At 38.8% G+C, this 27,685-nt stretch overlaps 1 protein-coding gene across 3 annotated transcripts; it reads right to left on the bottom strand.

The window, feature by feature from the left end:
* Positions 1 to 232: 232 nt before the first annotated feature.
* Positions 233 to 27,198, bottom strand: LOC126354831 (transmembrane protein 107-like). 3 transcript variants are annotated; one of them, XM_050004776.1, is made up of 5 exons: positions 27,097 to 27,198; positions 8,817 to 8,964; positions 8,470 to 8,537; positions 8,297 to 8,397; positions 233 to 476 (listed from the first exon to the last, which is right to left on the bottom strand). In XM_050004776.1, exons 2-5 carry the CDS (start codon positions 8,904 to 8,906, stop codon positions 316 to 318), a joined length of 420 nt encoding a protein of 139 aa, XP_049860733.1. In that variant the 5' UTR covers positions 8,907 to 8,964; positions 27,097 to 27,198; the 3' UTR covers positions 233 to 315. The 3 variants fall into 3 exon arrangements, with proteins under 3 accessions (XP_049860733.1, XP_049860734.1, XP_049860735.1); XM_050004777.1 differs by having other exon boundaries at positions 284 to 481; XM_050004778.1 differs by having other exon boundaries at positions 284 to 457.
* Between the last annotated feature and the right edge of the window lie 487 nt (positions 27,199 to 27,685).

Raw genomic sequence — 27,685 nt, 5'->3', positions numbered from 1 at the left:
CTTAATAAACAACTATATTCTTACTATGACTGGTAAAAAATTTACTCCCATGACAACATATCTGTGATCACACAGCACATTCATTATATAAGCAATGAATGTAGCCTTTATCAGTAATTATGGGCTTGTTTTAGTTTGAATTAAAAATTACTGTCACCAAGACAACAATCTTACTGATAATTTTTAAAGCATTAATGGAGACTGAGTGGAATTGAATTTCAATTTATTTTAAAAAGTACAAACAGTAAACATAGATTCTTATATTAAGATTATTACAGAACCATTCAAATTGTTTCATGTATCTGTCGCAAGAGCTCACAGTTTCCTGAAAGCTAGCATGGTAAATATCACAGTGGCTTCAGTAAGTGCAGGAACTGCACTGCATGTTCCAAATACCCACCAGTAGTTTCTGCAGTCCCATTTGTCAAATATGAAATAGGCCAGCAGCACACAAGCACTGGCATGACAGGAAATAGCTGCACTATTAAGGAATTAAGCATGTAGAAAACACAGAGAACACATGGTGCATAAAATCTTCCACACTGGCTGTTAAAATACTTTTATTAAAAAGTGACTTGGTTTAGCATCAGTAAATATGCAACTTCAGGTGATCTGTACAAGAAATTAAAATATTACACAATTACAACGTTTTTTTTTTTTAAAAAAAGTGTACTACCATAAAACATGGTATATCACAGACTTTAAAAAAATCATGGTGCAGCAAAGTGATTGTTTACAGCTAAGTCCCAGCATTCGATGTCTAGACAAAACCGAAAGTGCGCTAAAATGGTTGTCTATGATTAAACTGACGGGGATCACATGGCACTTGTAAGTAACAGGAAGCCAGATAAATCTCTTTACATTTCTGGCTCCTGTATAATTATGGGAACTAATTAAAAACTTTACATTAATCTTGTAATTTCTTGTACAGATCACCAGAAGATGCATCTATTTGATGTGAAACAAGTGGTGACATTTTAATGAAAGTATTTTAACACCCAGAACAGAAGATTTTATTCACTTTGTGGAAAACTGAGCACAATTGCTTGACCTGTTCAATAATGGAGTCAAAAGTAATTCATTAGAGGCAGTTCAATTTTTTTTTTACTAATTGCATGTTCTGTAGTTTCTTGATTGTGCAAAATCACCATTAATTTGTATTAGATGGAATGTATACCAGGAAGTTCTGATGTTACATGTAAAGTGAAATATTTATTTTACTTAATAATCACAAGAAATATTCATAATTACTCTCCATTAATGGATACCATAGCATATTTTAAGCTCTTTCCATCTCAGTTAAAAAGTAAAGGGTGATTTCTTGTTATGCTTTGTTTTATAATAGTGATAGTAAATCAAGATATTGTCACCAATAATGAGTTTTACAGGAAAGCTATGATTTCTCATTCAAGTACTACAGAAATTACATGATCACATACAGTTCTTTCAATTCAGGAAGAATCCAGGCATGATACTGATAATGCTAATAAATGGTATATCCAGAAATGAAGTTTCCTGATGCTGTTTGCTTTAAAGTATGTGTATTTATCCAGAAAAATTGTGCATGCACAACAGATCTATGACATGTAGTCAAATGACGGCCAGACAGGTCCCATCTGGTGCCAGTACCATGGCAGCAATGCCCTGAAATGGCATCTCTTGTCCATTTTCTCACCGCCTCTGAAGTTTGAACATTGATAAGGTTCCTTAATGCACAAAACATAGTGCCCATTGAAATTCATTTCGCCTCTCTCAGGTATACAGGCAGAAAATCACGAGCAAACGGACTATGCATCGCTTATGTAGGCTTTTTTCCAAAGGTTGTCAAAGTGTCGATGATAATGAGAGCAGTGGATGACTGTCACTCATCAATGATCACCTGGTTCAGCAGGTGCAGGAACACATCTTAGAGAACTGTCGCTTTATTAAGGAGCTTGGAAGACATTTTCATCACATATCGCAATCCTTGTTGCATGAAATTTTCACTAAGCAGCTGCCGATCATGAAATTGTGTGCCAGGAGGCGGCCAAAAAAATTTCTGTGAAACAGGAATACAAAGCTGATCCCACAATATAACATGTATTTCAATTCTTCTGGTGACTACCTCAAAAAATAGCTCAAACAATGCTGTACCTGTTGCCAATGAAGTGTATTCATGTAAGTAAGTTTCATGTAAATATGTTGTCTTTGTTTTTTAGAAAAAAATATAGAAACTTACTTTCTGGATTTCAAGAAATTTCCAAACATGAGGAATAATGTGTGTGTTGGACCATGACAGTGATCACAGTTGCCTCAGTTTCACTAAGTGCCACTAAACTGTCTATCATGACCCTGGTTTCAATGGAGGTAGTTCAGATGTAAGGTTATCAGTACCCTTGCAGAAACTGTCACATGTAAATGTTTTTAAATATTCAGCAATTAAAAAGAGCTTATAATACAATGTCAGCTAAAATCCCACTCACTCTCTCTTGTTTGTAGGCACAGAAATCCACCAAATCGCACTAAGTCACTCATAATTTTACATTCCAAACTTTTTGCCCTAAGCCATAAAATTAGCTAAAAATGAGCAGATCAACAAACAAAGGCGAATAGTAATCAAGAACCAGGAAAGTGTGGCTGCCCTATGAATTACAACAAATAGTGGATGAACCAACCATCCTGATAAGATATTAAAATATCTCCCCTGATAATTTACACTCCTGGAAATGGAAAAAAGAACACATTGACACCGGTGTGTCAGACCCACCATACTTGCTCCAGACACTGCGAGAGGGCTGTACAAGCAATGATCACACGCACGGCACAGTGGACACACCAGGAACTGCGGTGTTGGCCGTCGAATGGCGCTAGCTGCGCAGCATTTGTGCACCGCCGCCGTCAGTGTCAGCCAGTTTGCCGTGGCATACGGAGCTCCATCGCAGTCTTTAACACTGGTAGCATGCCGCAACAGCGTGGACGTGAACCGTATGTGCAGTTGACGGACTATGAGCGAGGGCGTATAGTGGGCATGCGGGATGCCGGGTGGACGTACCGCCGAATTGCTCAACACGTGGGACGCGAGGTCTCCACAGTACATCGATGTTGTCGCCAGTGGTCGGCGGAAGGTGCATGTGCCCGTCGACCTGGGACCGGACCGCAGCGACGCACAGATGTACGCCAAGACCGTAGGATCCTACCATTCGCAACCGTCTCCATGAAGCTGGGCTACGGTCCCGCACACCGTTAGGCCGTCTTCCGCTCATGCCCCAACATCGTGCAGCCCACCTCCAGTGGTGTTGCGACAGGCGTGAATGGAGGGACGAATGGAGACGTGTCGTCTTCAGCGATGAGAGTCGCTTCTGCCTTGGTGCCAAAGATGGTCGTATGCGTGTTTGGCACCGTGCAGCTGAGCGCCACAATCAGGACTGCATACGACCGAGGCACACAGGGCCAACACCCGGCATCATGGTGTGGGGAGTGATCTCCTACACTGGCCGTACACCTATGGTGATCGTCGAGGGGACACTGAATAGTGCACGGTACATCCAAACCGTCATCGAACCCATCGTTCTACCATTCCTAGACCGTCAAGGGAACTTGCTGATCCAACAGGACAATGCACTTCCGCATGTATCCCGTGCCACCCAACGTGCTGTAGAAGGTGTAAGTCAACTACCCTGGCCAGCAAGATCTCCCGATCTGTCCCCCATTGAGGATGTTTTGGACTGGATGAAGTGTCGTCTCACACTGTCTGCACGTCCAGCACGAACGCTTGTCCAACTGAGGTGCCAGGTGGAAATGGCATGGCAAGCCGTTCCACAGGACTACATCCAGCATCTCTACGATCGTCTCCATGGGAGAATAGCAGCCTGCATTGCTGCGAAAGGTGGATATACACTGTACTAGTGCCGACATTGTGCATGCTCTGTTGCCTGTGTCTATGTGCCTGTGGTTCTGTCAGTGTGATCATGTGATGTATCTGACCACAGGAATGTGTCAATAAAGTTTCCCCTTCCTGGGACAATGAATTCACGGTGTTCTTATTTCAATTTCCAGGAGTGTATAAATCAAGGCTTTTCATGTAATAACAGTAGTCATAACTTATTTGTCTCTTCACTTGCTCAATTACAGCATATTGAATGATTGCTTGCAGAGAATAATTCTGAAGTGGTGCTAAAGTGTATTTATTGGGCCCTTTGCAGGAGCCATAGTTCTTCTACTCATATGAAGCTCTCAACAATTTTATCCAAAACATAGTATGTTGTGTGCATTTAAGTCTCCACAATGGATAAATGGTTGGCAAGACAATCTCATGAAGTTGAAAACCTCATTTCATAATATTCCATGTAGCAGCAGTGAAATTAAACAAAGAATTGCCCCAAAAGGCATGTGCACTGCTACAGCAACTGCTTATATGATGTTGGTGAGGAGATGAAGCAGTCAGTAATATTCATCATTGACAAATCGGCGTTCCTGATTTAACACACTACCCACTCAGGTCTACTTTCCTATGGATGTTATAACCCTTCAGCACGGAAGCATCAGAATCTTTGAAATTAGTTTCTTGAAAATAAAGACACAAGCTTCTCATCTGTACGAAAGTTTTCAGTTTCTCTACACAAATCATGAATCCATTTACGTCCGATGTACATGAGGTATCTGTACTTCTTGTGCTGTCAGAGCCTATATTGCTGCATTTATCTTTGCAACATTTCAAACTTTTTGCCCTATGTCATAAGATTTGCTAAAAGTGAGTAGATCAGCAAGGAGAAGACCACCAGTAACAATGAACCAGGAAAGTGTGGCTGGCCTACGAATTACAACAAATATTGGATGAACCAACAACCCTGATAAGTTATTGAAACATCTCCCCTAAAAATTTATAATCAAGGCTTTTATGTAACTACAGTAGTTTAAAATGGTTCAAATGGCTCTGAGCACTATGGGACTCAACTGCTGTGGTCATCAGTCCCCTAGAACTTAAAACTACTTAAACCTAACTAACCTAAGGACATCACACACATCCATGCCCGAGGCAGGATTCGAACCTGCGACCGTAGCAGCTGCACGGTTCCGGACTGCGCGCCAAGAACCGCGAGACCACCACGGCTGGCAACTACAGTAGTCATACATTATTTGCCTCACTGGTTTCTTCAGTGCTGAAAGATGGAATAATACTGGTGACTGTTTTTCTTTGTAGTCTTCCTCTTTGCCTCGGAATAAGATATGCTCTTTGTCATGAATGTTTGTGATATATATAGAAAATGTGTGTTGGCACTAAGGGCACCTGTACCTGGGGGAAATGGTCCCCCCCTCTCCCCCCCACGCTCCCCCTGCCCCACCCTTCCCAGCTCTCACAGAAAGGAAAAAAATATAGCGTAGTCAAGTATGTTTCTTTCAAGAAAATTATTTAAATGTTGTTATTATGCTGGTCTTTAACAGATTCTGTACTGGAACTTTTTTATGGTTGCTTACAAGTCACCATTTGTCTTCCAAATTATTAAAAATACTCTATGTCCCCTGGTCTACCCCTCCCCCCTCCCTACAACCTACAAAGTATTGTATGGGTGCTCTTGGCTGGAGCAGAGCTTGAACACAGATCTGTGCTCTATTGACTCACATCAAGGCCTAGTTGCAGCTGAGCAGTGGAGGCGCACGCATCACTGGGGAAGCGCACTACTTGTGCTGGGCAAAAAGAAGAGCTGTGAAGCTGTGCTCTGACTGTGGTGTGACTGTAGTGCAGATTGTTGTGCGTTGTTTTTATGACACTGCAAAATTGTCATGTTCTTGTGTCTCGCATCACAGAATGGGCAGAAATGGACAGAAGAAGAAGACAGACATAGAGAAGAAGCCTTTGGCACCACAACCCAGCAGGAATGCAGATCAAAAGCGCAAAGAGCATCATGTAGCTGTCCCCCCTCTGTACATTCAGTGCAGTAGAGGGTCATGGACTGAGATATATGATGTTATAGGCAGGTGCTGCAGTGAAGTAGGTGTAGGGTCCTTTCACTCAGATGCCACTGTCCAACTGCAGGCAGTGAGTGTGGTCGACCATCGCGCACTCAGGAGCGCCTTGGCCACCCACATTGTTGATTCACCTATTGTGGAGAAGACGACTGTGCTGAAACAGCCCAAGAAGCAATCAAAGGCCCTGATCAGGGGACTGCCTTGGATATGTGACGACAAGACAGTCCAGGAAGGACTGTCATGAGCCGGATTCTGGGGTGCATCTACTAAGCTGCACAACCGGACAAATAAGAAGAGGTTGCAGCTGTACATCGCCGTAGTGGGAACTGCAACGGATGAGAGCGACATCTTTGGGTTAAGGAACCTCTTAGGCTTTCCCATGACCGCCGAAGTTTTTCCCCTTGGGATGGACCCTAAGCCACAGTGATTCAGGTGCCAAGCTGAAGGGGATGTGGCTAAATAATGCTGCAACTCACCCCAGCGTGTAAAGTGCGCCAGTGCGCACAACACCCACACCTGTGACAGAAGAAGAGAAGAAGTGCTGCCCTGTGCTTGCTGTGGTGGGCCACATGTGGTGAACTGGCATGGCTGCCTGGTTTTCACCAGTGACGACTGCACTGAAGAAAAGGCGCAAACAGAGAGGCGACAATGACAGCGCCACAAGCGCCACCAAATGAAGAAGAAGCCGGAAGGAGACAAGACTGCTCCCATTGCCCACGGGCGGCCGGAATATCGCACCAGTGAGAGTGGCGCAGGGGACTGCCTGCCAGCGGTAGCACAGCAGGTGCTGCAAGTGCAGGAGATGTGTGCCATGCTGCCGGCGATGGCAGAGGTGGTGATTCCGGCCTTCAAAGCTGCCAAGGACGTGGATAGGGCAGCCTTCAAGTCCAACCTGACTGCTGAGATGGAGGAGGCATCCAACCAGCTACAGTAACTGCACTCAAGATGGCACACGACATCTGTGTGGATGCCGCAGGCGAAGAGAAGATGCCAGCCACCGCTCCCCTGATGGAGCAACCGGCAGAAGGACACACCGAAGAAGAAGACGGAGTGCGCAGTAACAACGCCGAAGTCCATCGACTCCGAGCAGCTGGGCTACCAGGGCGACTAGGACACTCAAGGGCATGGGCTACATCATCCGCTACACTGGGAAGACTCAGCCGTGGCCCTCATTTAAGCCTGTCAGCACAGTTAACAAGCGAGGAGTGATGCCACTACGTGACCATACATCTCCGTGCGCTTGGTTACGATGCATGCCCACCAGACACCAATGGGCGACCTGGGCCCTCCCCAACGTGATGTCACCACTGACAGTGTGGCAGGGGCTCTCACAGCTCAAACTGCAGCACACCGTGCAGCAGCACCACCTATGACTGGTCTCTTATGATGAAACTTGGCATGACACAGTATCTGATTGCATGATACCTGCTTCCAACATGACCCATCCTTGCATAGCCTATCGCAGTCAGCAAGACATCCGCTAGTGCTCTTACTACCCGATCTAACTATCACAGAGGGTTTTTTCCCTTGGCACTTTTTTCCCTCTGCCCTTCAAACTGCTACCCTTCATTCGACTTTCGACACAATCTATCTCCAGATGAGTGTGTATAAATGGTTAACCTTAACCAGAAGTATGCAAACATTGCAGTACCCACATCCTGTGATATCTCACTTTAGTGAACACTAACCCTTAAGCAGAGATGGTAGTAGACCTTTTGGGTTGGCCATCATGCTTGTGCGGGCATGGAGGGACCCCACCTCTCTCTCTTTTTTTTAATCAAGGGCTATTTCACTGTCTGCCTTACAAATTTAATTTGGTAGTAATCTATGACATAGTTACTCACCTCCCTTGACTAGTACCTTTCTCTTACCAGGAAGAGTACTGAGTTACTGGAAGACTGAGAATTGTTTTAATCTGCTATGGTATTTCAAGCTTGTATCTACTAACCCCAGGAATTCAACCAATGTAATTTATTTTAAAGCAACAGGAAATGTCATTAACTGTAAATAGTAGTTGGCAACAGTTTTACGAATTTATCATGGAAGTGCAATATTATGAAAAGGAAAATTGTCACTCATGTAGAGGAGATGCTGAGATGCAGATTTGCCTATGTGCAACTCAGCATCTCCACTATATGGTGAGTGGCAGCTTTCCTTTCCATAATATTGATACATTCCACCCTGGATTTTCCATTCTTTAATTTCATGGAAGTGCTCTACCCTGATGTTGTAAAATTTCTAAGAGATATCACTGACCATTACTAAACACTGCATATTTTGCAAAGAGGAATACACAATAGAATATACTCTGACACAAAAATTTTGTTTTGAGAATGCATTTAAAGGATACAAATCATAGACACCATTGGCATGAACATGGTTATTCCAAACAGAAAGCCAAGGAACTCAAACCCTATCAAACCTAGGGCAATACTGAGACCTACAGTCAACCTGAAAATTAAGAATCAGAATTGACATGGATATGAATGTTAATTTAACCTAGAATAACAACTGATGACTTACTCTTTATTTTTGTATTCATAATCTTCTGGTGTATGGTCAGGGGGCAGACATACTTTAATGCTTTCATCCTGTAATAAGAACACAATAATTCTTAAAATATGTCTACATCTACATAAATACTCCATGAGCCACTGTATGGTGCATGGCAGAGGGATAATAATAATAATAATAGTAATAATAATAATAATAATAATAATAATAATAATAATAGTTACAACATATTGATTTTTCAGAAACAGGAACTGCATCATGTATTCAACAGAGAGAATAATCTATTGTCCTTTCAGTTCTCACCAACTGAAAATATGTTTTATTTATTTGGTTTCACAGCAACACAAATTTCTCACCTTGGCCCAGAAAATTAAAAGTGTAATCGTCAAATGACCAGTAAGTGTGAGAAATCTTGCTGGGACAATGCTGTCAGCCACATACACCATTCTGCTTCATGTAATGAAATACTTTGACAGGCCAGAAAACACTCATTAGCATTAATACCTGGAACAAGGGAGTCATCATTGTCTATAATAAACCAGTTAATAAGTGGCTGCCTAGAAACAGGCTGCAATTTCACTTAAACATATTCAAAAAACTCTTTAACTTCCTGAAGCATTGGAGATTAAAGTTGAAAGCTAAAAACTATCAAGTAGTAGTAGTAAAGTTGAAAGCTGAAAACTATCAAGTAGTAGTAGTAGTAGTAGTAGTAGTAGTAGTAGTAGTAATAGCAGTAGCAGTAATAGTACTAGTAGTTTATTCATCCAGAGATGGAAGGGTGTTGTCAGAAAACAGGCTACATAACATAAAAAATACAAGGGTGTACAGAAACCTACACAGTACAAGGCTGCATAGTACCATACACAATATCATATTCAAATTTGCATATAAAAGTTTGGTGAATTACAAAAAATTATGCAAAAAGTGTTTTAAATGGAATACTTTGTTTATATTTACATAAAGATTTTGTTCGAAATGTTCATTCACATCAGCGTAAGCAGTTGATTAAATGTACTATTGACAGTACGCTGATAGTTAATGAATATTTGATACAAGTTTAATGCAGGTATTCATTTACAATATAATAGCATTTGGTCATTAAAACTTTGAATATTGCATCCTTAAGTTAAGAAAATGTTTTTATTTCTTTTACCTTTGAAAAAAAATGTTGTTTATCCTTTTTATTGTAAGAATGGAGATCTGAATTAATTTTGAAACTGCCATTGTAGCTTTTTACACATTTCTGTATATAGAGGCACAGCAAGAGCACAATATTTAACTGTTGAAATAATTGTTTGAAGTGTGTTAGCCTCAAACAATTTGGCTACGAACACTGAATACATTTTTCAGGTTCCAAGATAACTAAAATCATTAATTCATATTGATTACCAATTTTCTGTTTCTATCTTTGGTTCTTCAAGAATGGGACCAAAAATGCTAGGATATAGCAACTAACATAACAATACACATAATCATATCTACGATTTGCAATACATTGAATAACCACAAGCTTACATCGTTACACAATCTTCTTCAGTACAGTAAGCAGTGCTAAACAATGTTTGTCCATGTCGGTATCGCAAGCTATACTAGAAGTCGGCATGTCAATTTTAAAATAACAGCTATGTATGCACATTACTATGCCAATTACAAGTGTTCACATTTATCACCACTTTACCACTGACAGATCCCAGGGTAAAAAGTCTTAGTGATACATAAGTACATCAGATGGCACAATGGTAGTAAAGATCGATATTATCATCTCATATTAGATTAAGGCATGGATCTACTATTCATTACCATTAAATATGCCTAAATCGTTATAACAACATATAGGTCATGTTAGTATTCTACAGTTATAAAAAAACTATCTATAAATGCAAGTTCAACACTCATAAAACGTTAGGCAGAAGCATTACTTGCATGTCAATACAGTAAGTACAAACATTTGTAAGAGAGGAGTGTATCATATTGGCATAATGCTGTACAATCACATGCCATCCTATTTGAAACAGATGCAAAATTTACAAAAATTTAAAGTGAAACTGAAAGGGTACTTGCTTGAGCACTGCCTCTATTCTGTTTCCCAGTTTTTAGAGTACCAGAAAAGTGTAATGTAACTGCTCAAATATTCTTAATAAGTCTATTATTTTATTTCATTATATTAAATTTGTCATCAATATTCAACATGTATTGAATAGTTTTTAATTATTTATCCTTTCAAAATAACAATGTGTATGATGTTGTATACACTGCACCAACCTGACTTGGCCTACATCATTTGTGCAAAATATGTACCTAAACAAGATTTACAGGACCAATAAAGAAATACAAATACAAATACAAATTTACACATATGCCTTTTTATACCACTTTAGAAATTTTTTAAAGCATTTTAAAAAAATCTTAACAATTCTTTACTAAATTGTTCTTCATACAATACCACAAAAATGATAACTATAATCACTTAAAAGCTCTCTATTTACAACTAATGGTATCATATCTAGGTTGGGTTTTAATACATCCAGAAATAGCTTGATATCTACAGGCACAGATATGACATTTCATCAAGAACACACTCAAGTATATATACCAACAATGGAGTTATTTAATGTTTGTGCTTTTGTTATCGACTATGATATTTACATGAGCTTACCCACCTCAGGTGGTTGGTGGTGGTTAGTGTTTAACGTCCCGTCGACAACGAGGTCATTAGAGACGGAGCGCAAGCTCGGGTTAGGGAAGGATTGGAAAGGAAATCGGCCGTGCCCTTTCGAAGGAACCATCCTGGCATTTGCCTGAAACGATTTAGGGAAATCACGGAAAACCTAAATCAGGATGGCCGGAGACTGGATTGAACCGTCTACCCACCTCAAACAGTCTCTCAAGGTGTAGGTGAAATAACCTGACACCTATGCGCAATCTGATCACCTGATATCTAGGTGAACACTCTTCTAATGCTTAATATAACCAAAGTACAATTATTACAACATATGGGGATGCAATCACTCTTAAACTGAGCCCATGATCTAGTTTTACCAGCTCACTCTTAAATATGCCAGTGCTAGAACAAATGTGTTAACTTGATATTCACCCTAGATGGTTAATGTCAAAAATGTCATCCTTTAATGGAATATGGCTAGTGCCCAGATCATCATAATTTTAAAACATTTCTATGCTAAATACTTGAGACAAATTTTCATATAGAATTACAATATATGCCAATCTTTATCGAAAAACTTTTTCCAAGAATATTTCTAAAATTTTTTTTAGTGATTCTTAATATCAAAATACATAAGAGAACCTAAAACTTTTCCAAAAAATCCTATGTATGCCTTAAGATGCCATATGTAATCTAATTTTATTACATCCATATGTACTCCAAATGTCTGAACTAGTATACAACAGTATCTCATGCGATGTTTAGGTAAGGGTTCATTCCCCACTGTCTACCTGCAACTTCGTCACCTGATGACCACTGGAAGTCTCTTCCACAAACAATTTGCCACATAGGATTGCAACTGCTCTTAACTGAACCTGTGAACTATATATTTATATTTTTTTCTCTTTTTGTAAGATGTAATGTATAAATGAACTTATTTACAGCAACACATATGATGTCTAGGTGGATTCATGTTCCCTGATGTCTAAGTACAAACATGTCACCCAGTGCCAAGGTTAATTGTCTTCCATTGTTTGCATTGATCAACATACAATTACACCACACTTAGATTACAGAAGCTCGTAAAATAACCCACAATCTAATGTTGCTAATCATTCACAGATATCTGTATACAATATAATTATTATATTCATAGGTGTTTTCCCTAGATGACGATCATCAATGTGCTATCATATATTTCTAACAATATCATCTTGATTAATTTTACTCCGTCCAGAATTACTAGGAATCAAAGGCAACAATTACACAGAATACAATATATACTATTTTATAATTTTGTTAACAAATATGCTGTTTATATAAGCTTATTTATGACAATACATCATTCGACATCTAGGTGAGATCTCATTACACAACTTCTACATGTGACTAACTCCACTCAACGTCAAGGTGAATTTTCTTCACTTCTTAGACATGTCATGTACTGTTCTATCATATGGAATCACATAGCCCTTGTTGAACCTGTGATCTACCTATTTAACATTTATTTGACTTTTTTATGAGATGTGGTGCATAAATGTGCTTATTTATGACAACTTTTTGTACAACGTCTATGTGAAAGCTCAGCCCCAACATCCATATACAATGTCGTCTCCTGATGTCTACATAAAATCCCTTCCATTACTGATATAACCAACATAATTATAAACTTGCCAAGGATTGCAGCTGCTCTTAAACTAATCTGTGACCTTGTATTACTAACCCTTGGTACATAATATATTGCAGCACAATTATTATTTTCATGTGATATTCTCTCTAGATATTTAATACCAAATGTGCTATCAAGAAATATAGTATATAGTATGATTATGTTATTCCTTCTATGTCTTGTGATATATTAATAGTTACATGTAAAAGGCATATAATCGAAACCAATCTACAAAATTTTGAATACACTTTTCTCAATATTATGTCTCAATTTCAATTGTAATATGTGAGCAGTATTAAATGCAAGACTAACAGTAGTTTTCTGAAATTGCCATTTTCTGTTTGATGCTTTTCCTCTATATGTAATAGGAATAAATTTTATCTCAATTTTTCATTTTATGTCAGTTTGTTTTACAGTGCTATTATCTCAATTTTTTATTAATATTTCTGTACATGTGGTGGTGGTGGTTAGTGTTTAACATCCCATCGACAATGAGGTCATTAGAGATGGAGTGCAAGCTCGGGTTAGGGAAGGATTGGGAAGGAAATCGGCCATGTCCTTTCAAAGGAACCATCCTGGCATTTGCCTGAAACGATTTAGGGAAATCACGGAAAACCTAAATCAGGATGGCTGGAGACGGGATTGAACCGTCGTCCTCCCGAATGAGAGTCCAGTGTGCTAACCACTGCGCCACGTCACTCGGTCTTTCTGTACAGGACATCTACTAGGTCATCATGACAGCCACTGACAACAACAATAAGTTTAAGTGTGATCAGCTTTCTATCTACACTTTCATTATCTAATGGTAATCTTACAAAATCCTATGTAACACAGTACTAAAGTATGCCATATTTTAGCACAACAGCTGGCATGATTCTTTGAATCTTATCTGAGTTTGTAGGTTTTCTAAAAATGCTGAAATAGTTCATGTCATTCTGTTTCATTAAAGTTATATCTAAATAGTTAATGGCCTTGTTCTTCTCTCTCTCTCTAATCTTCGATACACTTCCTTCTACATGCAATACCAATTACATGTAACACAAAGAAAGCGGAACTTACCTGGTTAGTGAGGCAGAGCACATTTGGCTCACCAGATTAAATTTTTGTCAGCATAAACACTTTAAAATTTGGTGACAACTACCCTTTCAGTATGTTTATTTTGAATTCTGAGTTCTGGGTCATGATGTGACTTTGTTTTTCTTTAATGAATATAATTAATTTTTGACAGATTTATGGTTAACTTGTTGATTTCAAACCAACTCTCGTTGCACCTAGTTTACATCAATTACAACAACATTTGTGTCATCAGGGAACAGAATAATGAGAGTTGCACTGACTGGAATATCAATGTCATTTAGTACTCTTGGACTACTGACGTATGATACACAATTATTTCCTCATGCAAATGTATTCACACAACTCAATGTCATTATATAAATCACTGCATTAGTGCAAAAATGGGTGACCGTCCAACTAAAAACTGTCAAAACGACAATGAAGCAGAAAGGCTGGTCAGTACATACATTGAGGATGCCCAATACCAATTTCTGCAACTATAAAAATAGATCACAACACTCATAATTTTTGGAACACTCTCTTCTGCTCCAAAAGCTGAGAGAGCTGTGATGTATTTTATGTTTATATAATGGTGACACTGGTAGATGCAGTGCCTGATGATTAAAAAGGGATACAGCATGGGTAAAAATGAGAAAAAATGTTCATTAAATATGGGCATCAAAACGTGTAAGTAAGAGCTGTGGGCACTTGTGTATCTTTGCTACTGTGAAACACATCTCTTCTATTGCTAGTTCTTTGTTATTGAAAATGACCTACAGTTTGCAGTTAACAAATGAGAACATATTATTCTGTTACTGTGAAACAGCAGAGCTTCTGATGTAATCCGCTTGCTGTTACATGTGACCTGGACTTGTGAATCATCGCTAAATGAGGTGCTCAATGTGGTGTCCATTCATAGTAAGACATGATAATTTCTGACACACTCTCTGAAAAATGCCGTGTTGGTCACGGATGCACTGGCACGCACTGATGATGTGTTCCTATAGTGTCTGTACATAATTAAAAGGGCTTGCATAGACCAAAGATTTCGTGTCCCCACAACCAAAAATCCAGGGGATTGAGATAGGGGAAATGAGTTTACCAATGTACTGGAGCTCCTAGACCAAATTGTTGTCTATTAAATGGCTGCATGGGGTATTCTTGGACATTTTGGAGAAAATGGGCTGGTGCTACATCATGCTTGAACCACATCTGCAACCACTTGGAATGGTACTTCCTCTAGCTGCCATGTAAGTCCCTTGATAGGAACTGGCCATACCTTGCACCAGTTAACCTGTTTGGTAGCATGTACAGTGTCCGGAAAGTAATATGTCACATTTTTTTGTGACATTGGGGCGTATGTCGCAAGGCGGGTGACCAGTTGGGGAGGGTGTGGGGACCCTTATGTTTCCAGTGGCAGGTTGCTCAATTGTCTCAGTGCTCTTGGGAGGGTTAGGGTGGCTTCTTCTGTGACCGTCTAGTTAATGGCCACTTCAAACTTGCGATGCTGAAAGCTTTAGAGCAATGCTATGCAATAAAGTTTTGCATGAAGCTCAACAGCATGCAGGTGGAAGCTTCTGGAATGCTTAAGGAAGCCTTCAGAAATGATTACTTTCCCATACGATGGTTGAACAGGTGCCACAAGGTGTTTCAAGGTCACGAGGAGGTAACTGACGAGGCCTGCACAGGATGCCTATCAACACCACAAACAGATGACTGTGCAACTCGTGTGTGCTAGTTACTGAATTCTGACCACTGAAAGTGTGTTCACTTAAAGTCAGAATAATTGGACTTGCCAAAAATGATTACTCATGAGACTGTATTGGAAGACATGGCCATGCGGAAGATTTTTCCTAAACTTGTGTCCAGAATTTTGACCGAAGTGCATAAGCAACATTGAGTGGAAATATGTGAAGGTCCCAAGAAACTCTGTGAAAATGATCCCAATTTCCTGCACCATGCGATCACTGGGGATGTGTCATAGGTCTTTCAATATGACCTGGGGTCAAGAGCATGGAAAGGCACATGACACAGTTATTGTGTCAGAAGAAGGCTCACATGAACAAGTCCCAGGTGAAGTCTACACTACTTTTTTTAATTTTTTAATGCAAAGGGGATAGTGCACCATGAGTTCATACCCCCTAGCCTGACCACAAACACTAATGCTACAAGAAAGTGCTTCAGAGACAGAATCACAGGATCACCCACGTCCAAAAGGAGTTCCATGCTTCATGGAAACTGCACCACGACAACACACTGGCTCACACTGCCTCTGTTGTCAGCCCAGCCTACCTGAACTGGATCAATGTGACAACATTGACACAGCCAGCCTGCTGTCATGATCTGACAACATAAGACAATTCCTTGTTCCTTTGGCTCAAAGGAGAGCACTGTGAGTCAGAGGACAGCATGTAAGCTACTTCAATGGCTTCCCTGAACAGCATCCCACAGAGGAGTTCCAGAAAGCTATGATGCATGGTAATCATGCTTGTGAAAATGTATTGATGCAGAAGGGTCATGCTTCCAAGAATTTTAAGCTGTTGAACCTACTGGGTGGGTTGGGGTGGGGGGTGGGGGAAAGGGGGGGGGGGGGTTGTGGTGGAAGCAATGCATTACTTTCTGGTCAAATCCTGTAATATCCTATTAGTCTATTGCCAGTAATTCTTGACCATACATTAAATGAAAATTGGTTCTGCTGCCCAGCTTCTTTTGGATTTGCATCAGCTCACACATTGGTAATGAAAACTGACAGTCCCTTCTCACTTCTGAAACCATACCCATCTGTGAGCAGTAGCTTTGCGGTGAAAAGTGAATCTTCACCATGCCTTTGCAATAGTAGCTGGTAGAACTGCATTCTTGGTGGTTGATCTTGTGGCCGAAGGGCTTGGACATGCTGTACAAGAAACGCATACAGTAACTGTTCATGCAAGATTGCCCAACTGGAAGATGACTAATTCCAGTAGATTCTGTGTACACTAAATTTAAGAAGCTTCTTCCACTCATTCTACTACTTGCTCCTCCATGACAGGAGCATGAATTGTGCAAGGCTTGCTATGATCTACCATTGCAGCTATGGAATCAGAGCCTGCTAACAGTTGGAAAGATGGCTGACTGAATAATTGTAGACATGGTGCCCTCCATTACAGATATTTTTCAAGATCAGGATGTGAGGAAATTGGCTCAATGGTTGCTTCCATTTGCCAGACAATAACAGAAGACAATGTCTACCACGTCCCATGTGGAGTAATAGGCTTCCATTATGCTGGTAAGTGCAAAGATGGAACTCCAATAAAACAGCATGTCATAAACTTAGCAAAACACAAACTGTTTCTATTACAAATAATGTATGCACTGTACTTACCCAGGACTGTTAACATCATTCACAGTAACAACATTAACAGGGGTTTACAGCATGCTGTATCCATGAAAAATAACACAGAAATGTGTCCTCACTTGTTCACTGCATTCTGTAGGGCATTGGTAACAGCATAGAGCTTGCAGTAGAAAAGAGTGTTTCACAATAGCAAAGATGAACAACTGCTCATAACTCTTAAGATGTGAATTTTAAGCCCATGTTTACTAGACATTTCTGTCTTGTTTTGGTCTGTACTACCACCTTTCATAACAGGTAATACTTTTTTTAAAATCCTGTGTACATGATTACACCAAAAAGAGCACAATTGAATCACAAAGCTGATCATGATGCATCCAGAATAAGGGAGGTAGGATAATAAATGCAGAAAAAAGTTGCATGATAACTGTACATTTAGGTTTATCTCCTTCTCCTCCTGCAGAGAAAAACACTGAGGTGACCACAGTCATGAAATTGCAACATGCACATATACAGATAGCAGTAGTATCATGTACACAAGATATAATTGTGCAGCGCATTGGTGGAGCTATTATTTGTATTCAAGTGATTCATGCAAAAAGGTTTCTGATGCAATTATGGCCATGTGATGGGAATTAACAACCTTGAATGCAGAGTGATAGTTGGAGCTAGACCCATGGGACATTCCGTTACCGAAATCATTTGGGAATTCAGTATTCTGTGAGGCACAGTGTCAAGAGTTGCTGAAAATACCAAATTTCAGGCATTACCTCTCATCACAGACAATGCAAAGGCCGATGGCCTTCACTTAATGACTGAGAGCAGTGGAATTTGTTACCAGACAAGCAACACTGCATGAAATAATCACATAAATCAACGTAGGATGTACGATGAATGTATATGTTAGGACAGCGCAGTGAAATTTGGCATTAATGGGCTGTGGCAGCACATGACTGAAGCGATTACCTCTGCTAACAGCATGGCATCACCTGCAATGCCTCTCCTAAACGCGTGACCATATCGGTCAGACCCTAGATTACTGGAAAACCAAAGCATAGTCAAGTCTCATTTCAGTTGGTATGAGCTGATGGTCGGGTGGGACAGACCCCACAAACCCATGGACCCAAGTTGTCAAAAAGGCACTATGCAAGCTGATGGTGGCTCCAAAATGGTCTGGTCTGCATTTACGTGGATCATTAACTGGAAACGGTTATGTTCAGCTGCTTGTAGACCATTTGCAGCCATTCATGGATTTCGTGTTCCCACACAATGATAGAATTTTTATGGATGACAATGTGCCATGTCACCAGGCCATAATTGTTTGCAATTGGTTTGAAGAACATTCTGGACAATTCAAGCGAATAATTTGGCCATCCAGATCGTCAAACGAGAATCGCATCGAACACTTATGGGAAGTAATTGAGAGATCAGTCCGTCCACAAAATCCTGTACAGACAACACTTTTGCAATTATAGGCAGCTATAGAGGCAATGTGGCTCAATATTTCTGCTGGGGATTTCCAACGACTTGTTGGGTCCATGCCATGTTGAGTTGCTGTACTACACAGGGCAAAAAGAGGTCCAACAATATTAGGAAGTATCCCATGACTTTTATCATCTCAGTGTACTTTTGTACTGGTATTTAATGTGTTTACTATACTTTGAAAGTTTCTGAGTATGAATACTGCCACATTTTAAAAAAATATTTTGAGGACATTGCCACATGAGAGGTCTCAGGAAGACTGATAAAAGAAAAGAATAAAACTTGTCATCATCAGAGTTTATGAAGTGATTGTTGATTATTTCATATCATTGTTTAGGGCCAGAGGTAATGCCATCTTCATTCTTAATGAATGTTGTCGACTCCTGTCTTTCTTACCAACTGTCTTAATCACAGCTTTCCACATTTCTTTTCATTATTTTTTTTATTGTTTCGAACTGATTTGATTATTATTTGGTCCTTCTGATTGCCTGTTGTACAAATAGTTTACTAGTAATACAGGACAAATCAAGTGAAATAATGTGGTATTACATGAGCATTTTATATATCATGTTTTACTTATTTTCTAAGAACAATTGGTTGCATATAATATTATACCCCTCTGTTTACTGGCACAAATTTCAGTGAATGACTAAAATTACAGAATAAATGGAAGTACATATTTTTATCCTAATGACATCCCATATTGTTGACTACAAACACCATCAGTATATATATTGACCTGTAATAGTAAATATCATGAAAGATTTGAAGAGACTCCTACAGGATGTTCTATTAGAGACCCCATATATTAATCCCATTGCCTGTTTTTGAAGTATGAAAACTTTTTCAGCTCCTGCAGCATTTCCCCATAATATTATTCCATAAGAGAGTACAGAGTGGAAATAATGTGAAATTCAGTAACAACATTATTTCTCTTTCGAACAGTGAGAAATGGCTCTCAGTGTGAAGCACGCTGACCTAAGTTTCTGACCATATCATCAATTTGCTCTTTCCATCTGAACTGACTGTCCATCTGTTTGCCAAGGAATTTTGTATGTGGAGTTTCATTTATCTTCTGACTGTTAGTATGCATTTCTGAAACTTGAAGTTTTTTATTTGTTGTTTGAAACTGTATAATATTATTTTTGAACAATGCGGGATTAATCTATTTACTGTGAAGCATTTATATACTTTTTTAGTGCGCATCAGGGCTGCATCCTGCATTATGGAGTTGGGTCCTTTGATCAGATTACTTGTAACCTCAGCAAACTATTTTTTTTCTGTTATTGTTTGTAATTAGTGGATCATTAACATAGTGTAGATCAAGAAAAGCGGTAGCACATGGACTGAGTCCCGAGGGTCACCATATTTTACATTTCCCCAATTTAAGTTTATTGTTACACTGGCCTCCATTGAGATAACTCTTTGTTTCATGTTGCGTAAATAAGATTCTAGCCAAGCTAAAGGTTTGCCTTTGATGCCATAGTGTGGACATTTTCTTAGCAATGAGTTATGATGTGCACGGTTAAATACCTTAGCAAGGTCACAAAAGGTCCCCAGTGGATACCATCTGAAATTCAGTTCACCTAGTATTGCATCTATTAGGGTAATATAGCTCTGTCTATGAAGAATCCATTATGAATGTTGTGTAGGTATCAGTAAACCATTTTGTGTAGTGTGACTATAAATCGTCTCACACGCTATTCTCTCAAATACCTTTGAGGGCACTGGCAGCAGAGAAGTGAACTGATAGTTGGATATTACATTTCTAATTCATTTTTGTGGATTGGCATCACTGTCACATGTATTAATCTATCCAGAAATATCTCAATTTTCATTGACTGGTTACAAGAATAACACAATGTGTGACTGATTAAATCTGCTCATGATTTTAAAATCCTACTTGATGCACCACCATATCCAGAAGACTGGGAGCTTTTAAGCAATTTTATGATTTTTAAAATTTCTTTAGGAGTTGTGCTTTTGAGATGAAGTGCTATGTTTGTTGTGATTTGCACATGATTAGGCAGCTCTGTGGCTTCAGTGGTAGAGTGTTCATTATGGTTCCCTGCTTTTTTAGTTGTTGTAATAAAAACTATTGACATCTCAGACCAAAAAATTTTGATTATTCTACCCTATACCATTGCCTTAGAACGGTGGTATTCCTTGTTTGACCTGCCTTTTTTGTGTATAATGCATGTGTTTTGCCTTACTGATTACATATGTTGGAATTTTACAGGATTTCTTGCAATGTAATTTCACAACTGGGTTGCACTAGTCCTCTGTTCTATATACAGATCCCTCTTTTTTGTACATATTTTAATGCCAGTTGTTATCAGCTCTTTCCTTCCACTACAGTCTGATTCAGGGGAGCACACTTCAAAAGGTTTGAGAAATATGTTCAGCAATGAACTGAATTTTTTATTCACTTTGTCTGCTTGTTATAGTGTTTGATGCAGTTATAGAATAACATGCAATCTGCAGTTTTACACTAAGCATCCAGCAGTATTTATTTCTACAAGAGATATGTATTCCAGACATCTTGCATGTGCATGTGCATGACTTGACTATAAAATCGACATTATAAAAGTGCTGCAGAACATGGTACTCATAAATGTATCTACTTTAATGTCAGAATAACTAGCACAACAGACACCCTAAGTCTCAGCTTTATGGAGCACAAGGTGAAAGTTACTGTTTTGCTTTTGTTGCCTATTGGTTTTTTGTAAACCGGTATGCATTGGAAAGTTTCTGCAAGCCATACTCAATATCAATCAGTTATGATATTTAATCTGCAAACCAGCAACATCCTGTTATTAACAAAATTGTCACACATCTGTAAAATCTTCACCAATCAACACCTGAGACTAAATAGATACTTACACAAACTGTGTGAACATGTTGTTGTGGACTTCAGTCTGAAGACTGGTTTGATGCAGCTCTCCCCACTACTCTGTCCCATGAAAACCTCTTCATCTCCAAATAACTGCTGTAATGTAATCCATTTGAACACACTTTTGGTATTCGTATCTTGATCTTCCTCTCCAATTCTTATACACCCATTTCCCTCAAGTATTAAACTATGAGTCCTTGATGTCTCAAGAGTGTATCCGATCAGCCGATCCCTTAGTCAAGTTGTGCCCCAGATTTTTTTTCTCCTCAGTTCTGTTCAGTAGCTTCTCATTAGTTATGTGATCTACCCATATAATATTCAGCATTTTTGTATAGCATTACATTCCAAAAGCTTCAATGTTTCTGCTTCCTGTCTGAACTGCTTATCATCGACATTTCATTTCCATGTACAGCTACACTTCAGACAAATACCTTCAGCAAAAACTTCCTAACACTTAGATTTATATTCAATCTTAAGATATACCTCTTCTTCCGCTTATTTTTTTCCACAGTTAATTTCTCTTTGAGGGCTGGCGGACATAGTGCAACAGCTATTGATTTATTAGACACAACAACCTGCACTGTATAATGAATAGTTAGTTGTTTGACGCGATCTTGTTGTCTTTCTCAGCAAGGTGTGTGACCTTGTTGTCTTTCTTGGCAAGTTGAATATATATATAGGTCTTAGGTTTCCAGCTGAGTGTTTTCGATGAAATGGCACATTGTTTCAATGAGTGTAATTCCCACCATCTTCTGGAGAAGTGCTGAGATGGTGTCTTGGTTGTCCTTATATATATGCTGCAGTGTGGCAGGCTCCCCCTCAGCTCACTCCAGAGCAGATGGGAGTGAAGAGAGGCTACCTTTGAGTCCCAGTGTGGTCAACCAGACTCCCCCTCACATGCCGTGAACAGAGATGGTGGATAGCAACTATGTTGTGATTTGGACTCATTACTGGGTATAATACAATGGAAGTGCTCCCAACCGGAAGACATCTGCATGGCATGTGAGGTGGAGGCTGACTGACTTTGTCGGGCTCAAGTGTGAGCCTTCTACCTACTCTCACCCACCTCATGATCATGGGAAGAGGCAGCTTACCATACCACAGTTTCAGTACAGTGTGAACATTAAATAGCTGACAAAACTGCAGGGACCGATTCCTGACTGGAAATGGAAGAAAAGAGCCCCTATGGACATGTATCCAGAAATGCATTGTTGCCACGGTAGATGGTGCTGATGATTGAAACTTCTTCTGATCACATGGTGTATGTTCCTTGAGGGTTGCAGGCTGTGTTATTAATGCAGCATACTGTAAGCAGCAGAATGGTCTTGTATTCATTTTGGGAACAAGCCAAGATGGTGTTTGTTTATGGCCAAACAAATGGAAACAGTAGAGAGGCAGCATGGTCTTCCAAATCTGGTGTACGCTCTGTCCACCACTTCCCTATACATTCATCTTTCTGAAAGAACCCATGATCATACAAATGTCGAAAAAGGACTTGAAATGTAGTTTGAAATTGTTGGGGTCTGTAAGAGAACTTGTATTGGTATAGCCGTAATGTGTCTCAACCATTTCCACGTGCTTGGCCATACACAAACATGACCTCGGCTTGTTCCCAACATGAATACTAAACTATTCTGCTGCTTACAGTATGCTGTGTGAATCACACAGCCTGCAACACACAAGGGGCACATAGCACCTGATCAGAGGAACTTTTATTTGTCAGTGCTGTCTACTGCAGCAACGATGGATTTTTGGACACATGTTCATAGAACATTTTTTCGTCCATTTCCACTCAGAAATCCACCCCTGCAGTTTGTTGGTCTTATTAATGTTCACTCTGTATATGGACAACTACAAAAATGTCATGACACTAGACTAGAAGATGATGTAAGTGACATTCATAGAGAGACTGTGCAATTCAATGACCTCATTCAGCTGGAAAACTGAGAGCTTTATATTAGTCAATTATCTACCTGACCATGATGGCCGCATGTTAATAATAAAATATACTAATCAGTTAGGTACATATCATAGAAAAAAAAGTGTTGTATCACATAACCATAAACAATGACTCAATCACAGTGCTTACTGGGTAATTCAGGAAGAATGCTGGGAAAAATTTATGAGGGTTGCTCAGAAAGTAATGCACTTTATTTTTTTCTCAGCTGAAAACAATGTTACAAATGTGAAACAGACTGTATGTATTATCTGAAGTCTCCTGAGAGAGCGTGCCACTACTTGGAAAAATAAAGAGTTATAGTATTAATGGAATATATCTTGCATAGTTGGAGTTTTACCTTCATAGTAGAAATAAGACTCTCATTAACAGACTGTCACAAGCACAAAACTAACCTGAGAATGAAACTGTAATGATTGCTGATGACACAACCATCCTAGTCATGGGTTCAAAAATAAACCTCAGCAGACACAGCTCAGATCTACATCTACATCTGCACCTATCTACATCTGCGCCTACACCTATACTCTGCAAACCACTATGAAGATTACAATAGAAGGTACAACCCATTGTACCAATTATTAGGTTTTCTCCCATAACATTCATGCATGGTGTGTAGGAAGAATGATTATTTAAATGCCTCCATATGCACTATAATTAATCTAATCTTGTCCTCAAAATCCCTGTGGGAGCGAAACATAGGAGGTTGCAGTACATCCTAGAATTATCATTTAAAGATAGTTCTTGAAACTTTGTAAGTAGCTTTTCTCTGAATAGTTTATCTTCAAGAGTCTGCCAGTTTAGTTTCTTCAGCATCTCTGTGACATTCTCCCACAGATAAACAAATCTGTGAAAATTTGTGTGGCCCTTCTGTGCTTATGTTCATTATCCCCAGTTAATACCACTTGGTGTGAACCCCACACATTTGAACAATATTCTAGGATTGGTCACACAAGTGATGTGTAATCAATCTGCTTTGCAGACATTAAATTTCCCCAGTATTCTACCAATAATCAAAGTCTGCCAGCTGTTTTCCGCCCACACAAGCTATGCCTTCATTCCATTTCATATGCCTACAAAGTGTTACCCTCAGTATTTGTACAAGTTGACAGATTCTAGCTGTGATCCAGTGATATTTCAGTCATAAGATACTACTTTTTTTGTAAGTGCACAGTTTAACATTCCTGGACATTTATAGCAAGTTGCCAACCTCACACCACTTTGAAATATTATCAAGATCTGACAATATTTATGCAGCTTCTTTCAGACAGCATTTCATTTTAGATAAGAAAAGTCTGTGATTAATATTAATGTTGTCTGCAATGTCATTAATATACAACATGAACAGTAAGGATCCCAACACACTTTCTTGGGACACGCCTGAAGTTCAGTGACTCTCCATCCAAGATAACATGCTGTGCCCTCCCTACCAAGAATGATAATGGCTGAAGACACCTACTAGTGGCTCACAACTGACTGCTTACATCTTAATATTGCAAAGACTCATATTGCTCAATTTTGAACCAGCAGTAATGACACATTATAATTGGAAGTCAGTGTTAATGGGCATTAATTAAATGAAACACACTGTGTAAAATTCTTTAAGGTTCAGTTGGATTATGACTTAAAATGGAGTCAACACACAGAGGAAGTAGGCAAGCAACTCAGTTCAGCATACTGCACTCTCACAAGCATTTCTCACTGTGTTTACTTAAAGACAAGAATGTTGCTGTATTTTGCAAATTCTCACTTCATGTAATATGGAATTATCATCTGCGACAGTGCACATAAAGTAAACCAAGTGTTTATTCAGCAAAAGTGAGCAATAAGAATATTATGTAAAGCAGATAACCATATGCATTACTGAAGCATTTTTAATGGTCCTGGATTTCTTTCAATAACTTCCCAATACATTTATTTGTTAATGGTTTTGTGTTGATAAAAAAAATCAGTTGCAACTCAACTGTGATTTATTCAGTCAGAATACAATATAGAAAAGTAATTTCATGTAAATATTGTCTCCTTGTTCACTGCCGAGAATGGAATTTGTACTTTACTGGTAAGATATTCAATAAGCTCCCATGTAACATCATGCTAGAAACTTGGAATCATGACCAATTCAAAAGAAAATTAAAAACACATGTCATTAGTCACTCTTTTCACAAAATAATTTGAATATCTGGATTCATGGAATGAAAAGTTCTGTTAGTTAAATAGGAGGTAGCAGCATTTATTGTAAATTTGTGTGACAAGTAAGTAAATATGTTCCGATGTTACATTTACCCAGAAGTATATATTTTCTTTGAAAATATCATTGTAATTAAACAAAATAACAGCAGCTTTATAGTATGACCAAAGAGACAGCAGATTTCTTTTTAATTTACTTGATTAAATTTAGATAGATAGTCATGAATACCATTCAGCAGTTACAGTGGCAGTTTATTACTAATACAGTGTACAGATTAAGTTTATGATTTCTGGGTCATTTCTTAATATTCACACTGACTCACTCCTCTCCCCTAAAGGTTCTCTTTCTTGATGAGATCTAAAGAACATGATGAATGAATGAAAACATCAGCTTCAGTAGTGCTTCATGTTTTCCATGTTATGATATTTTAACACATTCAGTATTTCATGGTGAAGGTAAGGTTCTTTTAAGCAGTCTATATTTGGGTCTCCACACATCACAACAATGGGCTATTTTGAAGTGTACAGCTGTAGCAATGTGTCTAGTTTTCAAATAAAAATTGGTATGCTACCATTAGGTTATTTATAGGTGCATGTAACGAAAAATTTAATTAACTTAATATCTATGGCAATGAACTGAATGCTTTTCTCGTAATTCATTCGTTTGAATTTTTAACTATGGGAATACATTCTACACCGTATCTCGACCTTTTCCTTGATGAACAAAAATGATTGACAGTGTGGTACTGGTAATCTGGGAGGAGAAAGTAAATAAATTCGTCATCTCTGAGCCAGTATTGAGCTATAAAAAGCAAATTCACCATGATTGAATAAACTTCAGAATTATTTCTAGGACTCATTTATTTTTTCATATGGTTTGCGGATTCTGGAAGAAAACACAAAATTATAATTAATTGTTAGGGTGCAATGGTTTTGCTTGATGTTATCCTTGCTTACAGCCGCTTGTGATTGCCCACTCTGTGGAGTGTTTATCCTAATGAAGTTCCATTGCCAGAGAATTTATGTCAGTTTAACGTTAGCTTGCTTGTATAGCATATAAGCTCTTGATGTATTTCTGCAATTTTTATATCACAACTGAAAACGGATACCGAAGAAAATAGCACTTAGTTAATTCCACTTCTAATTCGATGACGTTCTTCGAGACGACACCTGCTGGGATGGTAATAACAATAAATCATACAAGGAAGTGAAAAACTTTCCACTGCTAAAAAAATTTACCACCGCGGAACAAGTTTCGTTGTGTGGTGATGCGAAGATTTTGCTATTTGGAAAACTGAATACAGTTTATCGCCTCAGTTCATTTAACAATAGTGAACAAATCTTCAGTAATATCGGTACACAAAATTGGAATTTAAAGCGCCATACATTTATTACTTACGTGAAACGTTCTTAATTTGCAACGTTCTAGTTGAACACGCTCAACTCGCAATAGCGTCTGCAACGGTTACCATGGAAACGCTGTAAGAGCTTGACAATATTTATTGCGCGGAAAAATAAGTCTCGATATTTTAGACATTAACTGTCGATGTAGCATGTAAGTATCTTTGTAAAAAGTGGTAGTCATGATTATTATACAGAGCACGTCACAAGCTTATGTGAATAAAAAAAATTGTGATAAAACTATGGGATTATACTTTAAAACAGTGGCTCATTGCATCTGATATTTCAAGACGTCATGTTACCGGCATTGCCTTCATCTTTTTATACTGAATGCAATACTTTTGTAAATTATTACAGCGCTCTGAATACTGAACCCTAGATCGATTATTTAGGGATTACAATATGAAACGTCTAGTCGCACTATTCCACATCTTTTCTGTTTTCAATAATAATTTATGCTGTAAGGCGTTTCGGCGGGAATAATTTATGAATTTGGATGTCACAGCAGTTTCTGTGTACCGAAGTAATACTAAATTTTGTAATTGCTCAGTGAAGATTGCCACTTTGGATAAAATTGTAGCGGCAAA

Source organism: Schistocerca gregaria, chromosome 3 (genome assembly GCF_023897955.1).
Source record: "Schistocerca gregaria isolate iqSchGreg1 chromosome 3, iqSchGreg1.2, whole genome shotgun sequence".
Classification (NCBI taxonomy): domain Eukaryota; kingdom Metazoa; phylum Arthropoda; class Insecta; order Orthoptera; family Acrididae; genus Schistocerca; species Schistocerca gregaria.
The sequence above is the reverse complement of the archived record's forward strand: the minus strand, read 5'-3'. Positions and strand labels throughout refer to the sequence as shown.

Bases quoted from the DNA above. Each gene is read 5' to 3' on its own strand.
- LOC126354831 (XM_050004776.1), bottom strand. From the start codon at position 8,906: ATGGTGTATGTGGCTGACAGCATTGTCCCAGCAAGATTTCTCACACTT. The intron at 8,538-8,816 runs GTGAGAAATTTG...TTCTTATTACAG, and splicing joins TTTTAATTTTCTGGGCCAAG to GATGAAAGCATTAAAGTATG. The intron at 477-8,296 runs GTATCCTTTAAA...TTAATAGTGCAG, and splicing joins GCCAATGGTGTCTATGATTT to CTATTTCCTGTCATGCCAGT.